This window comes from Hydra vulgaris, chromosome 08 (assembly GCF_038396675.1).
Source record: "Hydra vulgaris chromosome 08, alternate assembly HydraT2T_AEP".
NCBI lineage: Eukaryota > Metazoa > Cnidaria > Hydrozoa > Anthoathecata > Hydridae > Hydra > Hydra vulgaris.
The window spans coordinates 45,520,371-45,533,776 of NC_088927.1; the positions used below are offsets into that span (position 1 = coordinate 45,520,371).

The following is a 13,406-nucleotide window of genomic DNA, read 5'->3' on the forward strand; positions in this document are numbered from 1 at the left end:
TCATTCTGAAAAAGAATTATGGAATTCTTTGGAAAAATTATCTAAAGAATTTGATTTTCATTTTGTTATCTTGCAAGATTTTATAACTATGGATGAACATCAAGACGGAATATTGAAGGAGATTGAAAAAATAATAGAAGCAATAAATGAAAACATCACATTTATAAAAGAAAATGTAAATTTACGAAATTTGATAACAGAAATGTTATGTCATATGATTGCAATTTCCAATGTTGGAATTGAAGAAGATAATTTTATAGTATCAAGAGAAAAAGAAGAATTTAACAGACGAGATCAAGCTATGTTTTCGCATATAAAAACTAATATTGATATGAAAGATTTTAATTATTTATCTATTCACGAAGAAAGATTATTGTTAAAAAAAACAATTAAAAATTATTTTGTCAGTACTTTTATAAATATTATTAATGAGTAAAATTTTTTTCGTATTATTTTAAAATTTTTGTCTTTTTTAAACTTTGTACTTTAAATTTTTTTGTATTTTTTAGGTTTAACTAAAAAACATGGATTTAATTGAAAAATTTAAATTCATATCTGGAAAATACATCACTCATAAATACAGAAAGATGGATAAACTGAACGCAGATGTTGCTGTTGAATATAAAGTAGTAAAATATTTTGTTAAATATGGTGACGATTTTAAACATTTTGTTAAAAATTTTCATGACAATATTTTAAATGAAGCTATAGATGAAATGAATAAATTAATACGAGAAGATGCTGAAAAAGATTGTTTTATAAACAGATTAAAAACTTTACAAGTGTATATGCAAGGTATCTACAAATTATATAGGATAAATCAAGAACATATTGGATGGTTGATAAGAGAAAGAGAAGAAGATAAAGAAAAACAAGAAAAAAGAGAAATGGCTATGTTAGAGTATATTGAAAAAAATGTTCCTGAATTTCGCAAAGAAATAATGAATCATTTTTCTTTTGAACACAAGAATGAAAAAACAATACGTATTCGTGAAGAATTACAACGTTCATTTCTAAAAACAATGGAATATTTGAGCACTTTTTTTGAAGAATAAATAAGTTTTTTTTTAATTTGTTAGATTAAATAAATTTTTTTATTGTTTTTTTAGATTACATAATAAAAAATGGAAAATGAAATAATTACAAAAGAAATTGCAAATGAGAAGAAATCTGAAGAAAGTTGCAAATGTGAAGCTCTTTGTCCAGAATGTCTAAAACGAATTCGGGAAATAATTGACGTGATATCTGATATATCTGATAATATAAACAAAGTTCTTGGAACCAACTCCTCCTCTTCTTAAATTTTTTTTATTGTAATTTTTTTTATAATAAATTTTTTTTCAGATTACATAATAAAAAAAATGGTAAAAATAACAATACGAGCGAATAATAGTTTTATGAGACCACTACGCATAGAAAAGTGTCCAAATTTTCCATATTGTCGAAAGACTAAAATTGTTTGTGCAACGAATGAACATTTGAAGATTAAAATTGATTATGCAATGAATGAAAATTCGAATAAATTTTTTCATAAATAAAATAATTTTTAGTTAATTTTTTTTGTAATTTTTTTAGTTTTCATAATAAAATGTCTTTTGAATATCATGTTGAAAATTTAATTACAAAGCTTTTGTTAGACGTGGCTGTTTTTCACAATGATACTTCAACGATAAAAGAAATGAGAGAAAATGTGGATTCTTGCAACGAAGAAAATTGTTCTGGTTTGCAACCTTGTGATTCTTGTAAAAGAAATTTGGATTTAATTCGACAATATATTGAAGAAGAAAAAATTAAACAATACGTACTTAGAATATTTAAAAAATATACTATATTATAAAATTTGTAATTAATTTTTTTAGGTTACGTAATAAAAAAAATGGTTTAATGAAGGTGGAAATGAAGATGGAAGTTTTGGTATTGTTAATGATAAAATTGTAAATAACGATCTTACATCTGATATTTACAATAATGTTTATAAAGAAATGTCTCAAAAAGAATTGGATGAATTTGTAAAACAAGTGCGACAAATCCTACCGAAAAAACTACGAGTGAAAAATTATTCAGAATATTCTTTAAAACTTTAATTACAAAGTCATGCGGAATTGTTATTTTTAGGATGGTGTTTAGGTCATCACGATTCGGAAATGTGTGATAAAGTTTCAAAAAAAATAAACTGTATGGAAGCATTGCTCCATGTTATTTGTAAAGAACGTGATTTTGTATACGAAGCTCTTTGTAAAATTGCCCAATGTGATTGTTCTCCTATTTGTGTATTTTGTAATTTGAATGCTTGTCATATTTATGTTAAATTAAGAAGTATTTTTGGATATAGTTATTTTGGTAGAATTTTTTAAATATATATTTTTTTAGATTACATAATAAATAAATGGAAATGGAAATGGAAGAGATGATATTGAAAGCTTTGAATAAAATCGATTTAACTAAAGATCAACTTTTGGAAATTTATAATAATCAAAAGAAAAAGATTGTTTTTTTGGCCGACTGTCAATGTGAAGAATATGACAAATATAAAATTCTTTGTTTAACTTGTGATTATTTGGTGGATACAGTGAAAGAATATTATAATATGATATTAAAAGTTTCTATTAAGAGTGGTTTTTCAAAGTATTTTTTGAACATGGCTTTTCCTATTCATAAATATAAAATAAAAGAAATGTTTAAATGTAATTGTCGAGAGCAATTGTGTTTAGAATGTACAAATAAAAAGAATTTTATTTATGAAAATAAAGAAAGTTTTTTATGATGTTAATTGCGAATATTATTGATTTATTTTGTATTATTTTTTAGATTACATAATAAAAAAATGTCTAAAACAAGTTTTGCAGAGTTTGATGTATATAAAGAATTAATGGATGCAGATATTGATCTTGATGATTTTTTGGATTATGTTGCGAAAGCGGATACAAATGGTGAAATAGAAAAACTTTATATGATATCTATGGATTCTTCTGAAAATAAGTGTAATGCTGAAAAACCGTGTGAATCTTGTATTCATATTTTTGATAAAGTAAATATGTTTATATACGAGAACGAACTCATGAAAAAATATCAAATGGAATGAATCATCAAACTAATTTTTTTTGTATTTTTTTAATTTTTTGAATAAATTTTTTTTAGGTTACATAATAAAAAAATGTCTAAAATGAGCTTTGAAGATTTTGATTTATATGCAGAAGTAGTCAAGAAAGATCTTAATTTTGATGATTTTTTAGAATTTGTTGCAAAATCAGATGCGAGTGGTGAATTAGAAAAAAGTGTGTTTTCTATAAAAGATTGTGAATTTTGTAGTCTCATTCAATGTGGTGTCGAACGATATTTTTGCAAGACTTGTCGAGAAATTATTTTAAAACTAAAAAAATATATATACGACAACGAACTCGTGAACAAATATCAAATGGAAACAAAAAATAAAAAAAATTTTTTTTGTAATTTTTTTATATTTTTTTAATAAAATTTTTTTTTAGATTACATAATAAAAAAATGGAAAGTAATATTATATTGAGTGCTAAAAAAATTGGTTTATCAGAAGATTTGCTACGGAATACTTATAAATATCATAAAGACGAAATTCTTTGTTTGGGTTCTTGTCCATGTTTAGTGAACAATATAAGTTGTGATTGTAAAAAAAACGAGTTAAAGATTCTACGTTCAGAATATAATAACTCCGAAAAGAAAGACTATATATTAGTGAATGGATTATATATAATAATTTTTTTATATGTAATAATAATTTTTTTACTTTAATGTAATTTTATATTAAAAAAAATTTTTTTTAGTTTAATAATAAAAAATGGAACTAACAGAAAATGATTTGGATTTTTTGATGGAAAGCATATACAAATTTAATGAAATTTGTCCAGCATTTTTGGAAGAAATTCGAGTGAATGCGATTACTTCAAGACAAATTTTATGTCGACACTGTAAATGGAATTTGAAATACAAGTGGGATGAGTTTTTCAATGAAGAAATGAAAAGAATACCTTTTATATTGATTTTGATGGTGTTTCAATATATTAAAATTCATTATCATGTTTATTTGAATTTAAATTTTGAAAGTTTTTATAATTTTTATAAAAATATATCTAAAGAAGATTTATTAAATCATGTAAAGGAAAAATGATTAGAAATTGAAAAATGTAAACATTATTTGAACGAATGTGATGATTGTGATGAATATAGATGTTCTGATGGAGAAAGTTGTTCATTTATATATTGTGAAAAATATTTTGACCAAGGGTATTAAATTTTTTTTTAGATGATTAAAATAAATGAAAATGATATTAAAAAGTTGGAGTTATTAAAAGAACAAAAAAATGTATTGAATGAGGATGAAGTATTAGCTGTGAAATTTTTATTACTTGTTAATGGCAACAAAAACAATTTTTCAAATCAAGTGGAAAAAGTCATTGATAGAAACATTATATATATGATAATTTTTGTAAAATACGCTATATTGTATTTATATTCAAAATAAATTTTTTTAGATGAATAATATTTTTTTTTTATTATTTAGATGAATAATATTTTTTTGTTATTTTGTACTTGTATATATTCAAAATAAAAAATGTTTTTGTAATTTTTTTCAGTTAAAATAATTAAAAAAATGTTATCTTTGCAACAACAAAAAGCACTTCAATGGCTTGATGAAGGAAAAAATTTTTTTATTACTGGTGGTGCTGGTTGCGGTTAAAGTTATATTGTCAAAGAAATTGCTCAAAGTAAACAAATTTATAAAACAATACATATTACTGCAAGTACAGGAAAAGCAGCTCATTTATTAAATGGTGTCACTATACATACTTTTGCTGGTATAGAAACTGGTGTTAAAAGTGTAGCTTATTATAAACGACATATGCATCCAGATATTAAAAAAACGTGGTTGGAAACTGATGTTTTAATCATTGATGAAATTTTAATGATTAATGCTCAAACCTTTGATTTATTGCATTTAACAGCTTGTGAAATTAAACAATGTTATGATGAATTATTTGGTGGTATACAAGTTATTGCTTGTGGTGATTTTTTTCAATTGCCACCTATTAAAGGAGAATTTGTTTTTAAATCTAAAATATGGCAACAATACATGACAGAAGTTTTGGTTTTAACTGAATGCTTGAGACAAAAAGAAGATGCGCAATTTTTTGGAGCTTTAAACGAAATACGTTTTGGTCGAGTTTCAGAACAAACTATTGATTATTTTATAACAAGATGTTTTGAAAAAGATGAAAATTTGAATAAGAAATACACAAGATTATTTTTTAGAAATGTGGAAGTTGATTTTTATAATAATGATAAAATGAAAAGTAGAAAGAACGAAGGTTATTGGTTTTACGCTAAAGATGTAATTAAAAATCCATACATACAATGTTCGTTTCAAATACCAGTAGCTGTTTATCTTAAAATTGGTGCTATTGTTATGCTGGTAAAAAATATCAACGTTGAAGAAGGATTGTGTAATGGCACTGTTGGAACAGTTATTTTAATAGAAAATAATGCTGTTTGGGTCAATATGAATGGAAAAGAAGTTAAAATTGAATGTATTAAAGAAGAAATTTTAGATTGTTCTCATGCTGTTGTAGGCTCAAGATTGGGTTTACCTTTAAAATTGGCTTTTTCTTTTACTGTTCATAAAGCGCAAGGATCTACAATGAATAAAGCAGTTGTTAATTTTAATTCAAAGGCTTTTAATAATAGTCTATATTACGTTTCTTTATCACGTGTTTGTAATATTAATGATATTTTTATAATTATTAATAATAAATTAGAATTACGAAAAATATTTGAAAGTTTAACTGTTGATTCAGATGTTTTGGAATTTTATAAAAAATAAACGTAATTTATTTTAGATATAAAAAATGAAATTTGAATATCAAACTGAGGAAAGTAAATTTAGTAACAACAGTATATACACTGAAAATTTTTTTCACATTAAAGATAATTATAAAGATGAAGATATTGTAGAAGAATCACAACTTTATTCAGAAACTCAAAGTCTAGATGAAATTGTTTATGATGTAGAACAAAAAACAATGGAAGGGTTTGAAACGCAAATGAAAAATAGTATTCATTTTGCTGATTTGTTTCAAAACTTTTTAATTGGTTATAATATTGTTACTTTGTGTTGCAAATCTATTGAAAATCGTTTTTGTAAAATAATGAAACGTTGTTACAATTCGCCTGTTTATTTTATAAAACCTTAAGAAGGACCAACTAATTTACGTTTTATTCAAGACGCCAATGTGCGAGCTGTTTTTAATATTTTAGAAAACGATAGTGGATGGAAATTGATACGTTTATGCAATTTTAAAATTAAAACTCTATCTAATTTAACAGAAAGGTCAATGATGAAATTACGAGATTTTGAATTGTCAGGTTTTAAAAGAAAAATGCTCACGACAGATGAACATAATCAAAAAAAGAAAAAACATAATAAATTATATTACGAAAAAAATAAAAAAACTATTTTGGCTAAAAAAAAAGAAGCAAATAAAATAAAAAAGAGAGAAAAACACGACGAAATTTATTACGAAAAAAACAAAAAAAGAAATTTATATAAAAGTCAATAAAAGAGGAATAGAGAAATTGATGCAAACGAATGGTTTGGTGAGTGGTATAGACCTCATTCTTTAACACAATGGCAAAAATCGCTAAAAGCGCAAACTTTTACAAAACTCTCTTATGAACAAAAAAGAAAAATGTTTTTAGATTATAGTATTTTATTTGAACCAGGTTTATGTTTTTATTCTGCTTTTTTAATCTCTTTGTTAATTCGTCAATGGAATGTGAGCACAATTAAAGAATGGAATAAAAAAGTTTTGGAAAAAAATACAACTGACTTATATTCAGAAGAAAATATTTTTCAACTCCTTTTTGAAGATCAAGATGAACAAAATATTTTGGCTTGGAAAAATGTTTTACAAAATTTAAAAGAAAAATCTAAAAATATGTCATTTCAAACTTTGATTGATTTGTGCCACTGTTTTGCTTATGAAAATACTTTTGATCGTATTAATATTAAAATTTTCGCTGTTAACAAAAGTAATACCAAAATTCGTTTGTTGCATTTTAAATTAAAATCACAATATAAAAGTACTCTTACAGAATTATTAAAAGTGGTCTACGAAAGCGCAAACATTACCAAAGACGATCAAGATTCTCAAAGAGTTTTTATTAATGACGACGAAAAAAATATAGCTAATCAACGGAAAAAAACAAAAAACACTATAAAAATTTGTATTTTTCAAAAAAACAATTCTTTTCATGCTATAAGTATGTTGAATGAAAAATTTTCTACCGTACATTTTTCTTCTAACAAGTCACGTATTCTTTTTCAATGTTCAGAATGTGGAAAAAAATTTACTACAGAGACACACGAATGTGAAGGTTTTTATAAATCTGACAAATTTACATACAACGATTGCATTAGTCACTATCGTCCACAAAATTCAATTATGTGTACAAGTAGAAACTTGTTTCCTTTTTTAATGACGTTTGATTGTGAAACAAATATTACAAAGTCTGAAGAAAATCCCACTTCAAAAGTTAAACCTTTATTTGAGTTGAGTTATCATTGTCATTCCATTGTCATTCAATGCATTCATGAAACATTAGCAAGAGAATGTTTTGGTTTGGATGAACAAGGACACGTGATTAGTCAATGGATTTTTTATTATGAAAATACTATTGAAAGTTTAGAAAGAAATCCTTTAATGTGTTTACCTCCTTATTTTCAACCAGGAGTTTCTTTACTTCACAAAACACACAGACGTATATTATGGGAAATGTTAAATTCAACTCAAGAAAATAATGAAAATTTAAAAATGGAATTACGAGTTTATGATTTAATAGCTTTAGCAGACACTTTGGTTCGATGTGCTTACGAAATATGTTAACCGCGTTTTCAAAATTTAAATATATGGTTTGAAGAAAGAAATTTAATATGGCAAGAAGAAAATCCTTTATGTTCTATATGTAGATATCCTGTAGATAAAATACATCAATCTGATATTTATAAAAATAAATTTTTTCACATGACTCCTCAAGAAATAGAAAGATTAAATCATAACGAATTTCGTATTTACAACGACAAACGAATTCATGTTGTTAATATCATGTTTCAAAGAGTAGGTCGTTTAGAATTATTCATGTTACCTTTAAATGTTCAAAATTATTTAATCAACAACGATGCAGAAAAAATAAAACAAGATTTATTTCAAGTATCGAGTTTGTTTTATATTTGTTGTAGATGGTGGGAAAAATTTCAATACCTACCTGCTACTAACGGTTTGTTAAGTGATTATGTGAGAATAACCACTGAAGAATTGTAGATTATATGAAACAACTGGCTTCCCTCATCATGACAGATCATCAGCTGGAAAACTATTTTGATCAAGAGTATATAGAGTTGTTAGATGATCCCTACTTTTAATCAAAATCTTTCGCAAATGTATCAACGAAGTAGGCGGTCAAAATACAGATAATCTCTATTTTTTGTTTCTTATAAGAAAGTTAAAGCAACCCGTCTACGAATTATGGTATCATAGCATGTTGGTTTCTTTTAATAAACAATTTGAAAAAAAATTTAGTTTATCTGATTTTATTCAAGATGAAAAAAATAGAGAAAAAGTTTTGAATAAATGCAATTTTTTTCTCAACGCTTTTGAAGATTATCTTGTTGTTGATCACGATCATTTTTCAGGACAAGTTTACGGATTGGCTCACAATTATTGCAACAAAAATTTAGGCAGATATAATCAACATTTATCTTGTCCTATTTTTGCCCACAATGCTTCTTTTGATAACCGTATTATGATTGTAGAAGGTTTAAAAAAAATATTGGATATTCCTTTATACGGTCATTTGGCAGAATCTGAAACAACACCTTTTAACGCTTTTATCAAATATAGCAACATGGAGGATGTTTTTGTTATATTGAAAAATGTGAGCAAAGTTAATATTATTTGCATTGGTAAACATTTTAAAATTGTGGACAGCTTGAAAATTTTAAATTGTTCCTTAGAACAAGCCAGTAGTATGTTATCACAAAAAGCCCAAAATCAAATTATCAACACTATGTTGCATTATTTACGTCCTTTTCATCCTGAAATTAATCATTTAACAGACAATATAGAGTTTAAAAACTGTTTTATTAAAAAAACATTATTTCCTTACTCACAAATAACTGATGAACTATTAAACATTGAATATAAAGCAATACCACCAATTGAATTATTTGCTCAAAACGATTTGATGAAATCTAAAAATTTAGAAGAAGAAATTAAAAAAATCAAAGAAGCTTATGAAAGTGTTCAAAAAATATGGAAATTTTTAAATTTAAAAAACTTAAAATCCTTATTACATATATATACTATACTTGACACAGTAGTATTGGGTTCTGTTATGATTGACTTTGATGAAAGAACATTTGAATTTACAAAATTTCATATTCTTAATCACGTTAGCATTTTTAGTTATACAAGCAAATTAAATTCTACAATTAGTTTAATTCCTGCTCAATATCCGCCAACCAACGAACATCAAAAAATGATTGAAAAGAGTATTCGGGGTGGCATGTCAACTAACGGCACACAAAAATTCGCCATTGATACTGATCATTTCGAACCAAAAATAAAAGAACTCAAATTAAATAGTGTATAAAGAGGTTGCCTAATTTTTATGGATGAAAATGGACAATACGGAGGAGCTCAATTAAAACCCTTACCTTTTCACATGAAATTTTCTTTTGATTTGGAATGTGTTACTTTAGAGGATGTGATTCAAAAATATCATCGTGTTAATTTAAACGGATTTTCAACAACTGCTTTAGTCCATTGTCAAATTGCTATGAAACCAGAGTATCAAGATCAAGTAGGAGGTTTTTCACCCATGGTAGAAAAGGAAATTATATCTTTACAAGATTATTCTCCAACTGAAATTGTATCTAAACGCTATCTCAAAAACAATGGAAAATATACTATAGAAAAAGACAAAACTATTAAATTAGTCATGAAATTAAGTTCACATGAAACGTGTGAATTTTTAGACACTTTAATATGGTTGACTACGTGTTGTGGATGTGTTGTTGAAAAAATTTACAAAGTACTCCCTTTATGGCGTTATCCTTTAGCACAAAAAGTGGTAAAAAGAAATATGGAAAAAAGAAAAGAAGCCATTAAAAAGGGTGACAAAGTAGTTGACGTATCTTGTAAATTACAGATTAACGGACATTACGGCACATTAAGTCAGCAAATTGCGCAAAAATTAAATACTACTTTTATCAATCACGAAGAAAAAGCATTTCAAAATATCATTGAAAATTTTCAAAACATTCGTCACGTTTTAATTAGAGAAGATCAAACGGATGAAAATATTAAGTTGTTATTTCCTTTTCATTTTCAAAATTTATTATATAACGAATCAGTGTTTATTGGCGTTGAACCTGAAAGATATAAATTAGACGTTTTTGAAAAAAAAGTTTGTTTAGATTATTACGACACTGCTGATTTTAAATACGACGATTATTTTAAAGAAATGCTTCTCAATTTGATTACTGATGTCAAAACAAAAAGTATTTTATTTCATGATGAAAACAATCATTACGAAATGAAAGATGTTTTTGAACTTTTAAAAATAAAAGATCATAAAAATGCTCTCATTTTAACAACCAGCGAAAAATGCAAACTCATTAAAAAATCTTTACGTATTGTAGCTTCACAAATTTTATCGTATGCTAAACTTAACGTTGGACGTTTTAGTTGGGAATTCGGGCTAGTATTAAGAAATCATGGAGCTGAAAAACATTTAGTAGTAACAGATACTGATTCTGGTTGTTTTTTCATTACTCAAAAAATAAAAACAATATGCTTACTTCAACGTTTCGCGAAAAAGTAGATGAATGGATTTATTTTTCAAAATTTGGTGATCGTTGGATGGATTATTCCAATTATAAAAAAACTCATCCTTTTTATTCCACTCTTTATGCTAAAGAAACTGATCATTTTCAAAACGAAATACCCCCTCCTTATTATATTGCTCAAGCTTTTGCTATGGGACCTAAATGTTATAGCGTTCACAGCTTCAATGGAGATGAAGAAAAAAACTATTACAAAAATAGAGCTAAAGGTCTATCTAATTCTAAACTCTTATTTTCAAATTATGTTAACGGTTTTGATACCTTTGCCGCAAAAAGATTAAGTAAACAACTTCCTTTTGCAGTGGTAAAAGAAAATCAACCTATTGAACAAAATAGAATGAGTATCAATTACAAACAAGTTAAAATACAAACACACGTTATTGATTTTTAAAAAGATTTACACAAAAAAATTATGTTTTTGATGACGGAGTCATGACTGAAATTCGAGATCATTATCTTTTAAAACCAATACGAGAAGCCAATTTAAAAGTTTTACCCGATATAGAAAAATTTTGTAGTGATGAACACATTCAAAATTTACTTGAAATTGAAAACAATATTATAAAACAATCAGAACGTTATCAAACAATGGCTATGTTTAATCGAAAAGTTTTGATCCCTTTGTTATACGATCTTAAAAAAAATGTAAATTTGTAAATTTTTTTATATAAAAATAAAATGGAGTTTAATTTTTTTGATCAAAAACTAACAACACAACAACTTGAAAACAAATTGAAAGAAGTTGGTTTTAAAAACTTTTAATTAGTAGAAAATACAGAAAACGAAGTTCATTATTTTAAAAATAAAGATTTTTATACTTCGCGTTTGATTCTTATTACTCTCAACGGAAGAGATTTAATTCCTGAAGAATTTTTAATTTGTTGTACTGAATGTTTGATTGATTATTTACGTTTTACGTGTCATGCAGGATGTTATAAAGAAGATTGTATACATTGTGAAAAGTTCAATAGAATACATTATAATTGCACTTGTTTAGATAAAGAAAAATAATGGAACTTAATTCTTTTAATCAAAAGTTAACAACTCAACAACTTGAAAATAAATTAAAAGAAATGGGTTTAAAAGATTTTTATTTAGAAGAAAATACACAAAACCTACTCGAATATATGCAACATACAGGAGAATTACGTAGTTCACGTATTATTTTAATTACTCCTCTTAGTACTCAATTAATCCCCAAAGAAATTTTAAAAGGTTCTACTGAACGTTTTCTTGAATATTTAAATAAAGTGTTAAAAAGAGAATTTACTTGTTATTTAGAAAAAAAAAATGATTGATGACATATTATTAACAGAAGTTTCAAAACGACTGAGTCGAGATTAGAAAACATGTTGAAGATATTTAAAAGTAAACGAATGCGAACTGGATCTTATTGATGCAGATTGCATATATATTTAAGAAAAAGCTTTTCAAATGTTAAAAATATGGAGTCATAATGGAACCAAAGAACAATTACTTTATGCAATGAACAAGATACCTAGAATGGACATTAAAAAAATTATTTTAGACGGTTTTTTGTAATTTTTTTGTAAAAAAATAATATAAATGAAAAATTATTTTTGTTGTTGTTTTTTATTTCCTTAAAAAATGAGATAAAGAAGAAAAATCTATTGAACAAACAGTAGAATCTGTAGAAAAACCTATAAAAAAAAAAGATGATAGATCTATAACTGAAATATTAGACGAAAAAGGTTTTCATGATTTTTATTTAAAAGGAACATCAAAAGAAACCAAACTTAAAGATGAAGAAGATAGTACGCGAGTTCAATTTAATATTTTTAAACCTACTCAAGATGTGTATCCTGAAAATACAATTATTACAGGACCTACAAACAGTGGAAAATCAACTATGGCGAGAGAATTATTGCATTGTGGAAAATTTCCTGATGCAGAAATATTGTTTGTGATACAAATGAGAGAACCTAGTGAATCTCAACACAAAACATGGCAAAATATTATTGATTCTTCAAAAAATAATTTGGAAGCATATGATATTATAACAGTAAACAGTCCTGAAAATTTAGATTCAGTAATACAGAGAGCTATTAGTTTTTCAAAAGATAAATACGGTATTCAAAATAGTGATCATCGTTTATTAAAAACAATACTTTTATTTGATGATATTAGTGCTTTTTGTTTAAAAAGCCAACAATATACTAGCGCTTGTTCTAGCGGTTCTCATCACGGAGTAGGCACCATTACCGTCTTTCATTCTATTCCTTCTAAAGCTACTAAATGTTGGAATAATTTAGTTTCTCACTACAAATGTATTATTTCTTTTGATAACAACAGCGAGATTGAAAAAAAATTTAAAAGTGATTTTCCTTCTACTGGCAAAACGCATCATCACGTTATAAGTGATTTGTTAAATCAAGAAACTTCAAATCAACACGGACATTTAGCTTTATTTAAAAAAAATAGCTCGGTTGCACGCTTGAGAACACAGATTACG

General features: G+C 25.6%; 1 protein-coding gene across 1 annotated transcript; it reads left to right on the forward strand.

The window, feature by feature from the left end:
- The first annotated feature begins 4,873 nt into the window (after positions 1-4,873).
- On the forward strand, positions 4,874-5,851 carry LOC136083344 (ATP-dependent DNA helicase PIF1-like). The gene has a single exon (XM_065802739.1). The coding sequence runs from the start codon at positions 4,874-4,876 to the stop codon at positions 5,849-5,851; it is 978 nt and encodes a 325-aa protein (XP_065658811.1).
- Positions 5,852-13,406: the final 7,555 nt, after the last annotated feature.

Excerpts from the sequence above, each read along its gene's own strand:
- LOC136083344 (XM_065802739.1), top strand. The coding sequence starts at position 4,874 with ATGCATCCAGATATTAAAAAAACGTGGTTGGAAACTGATGTTTTAATC.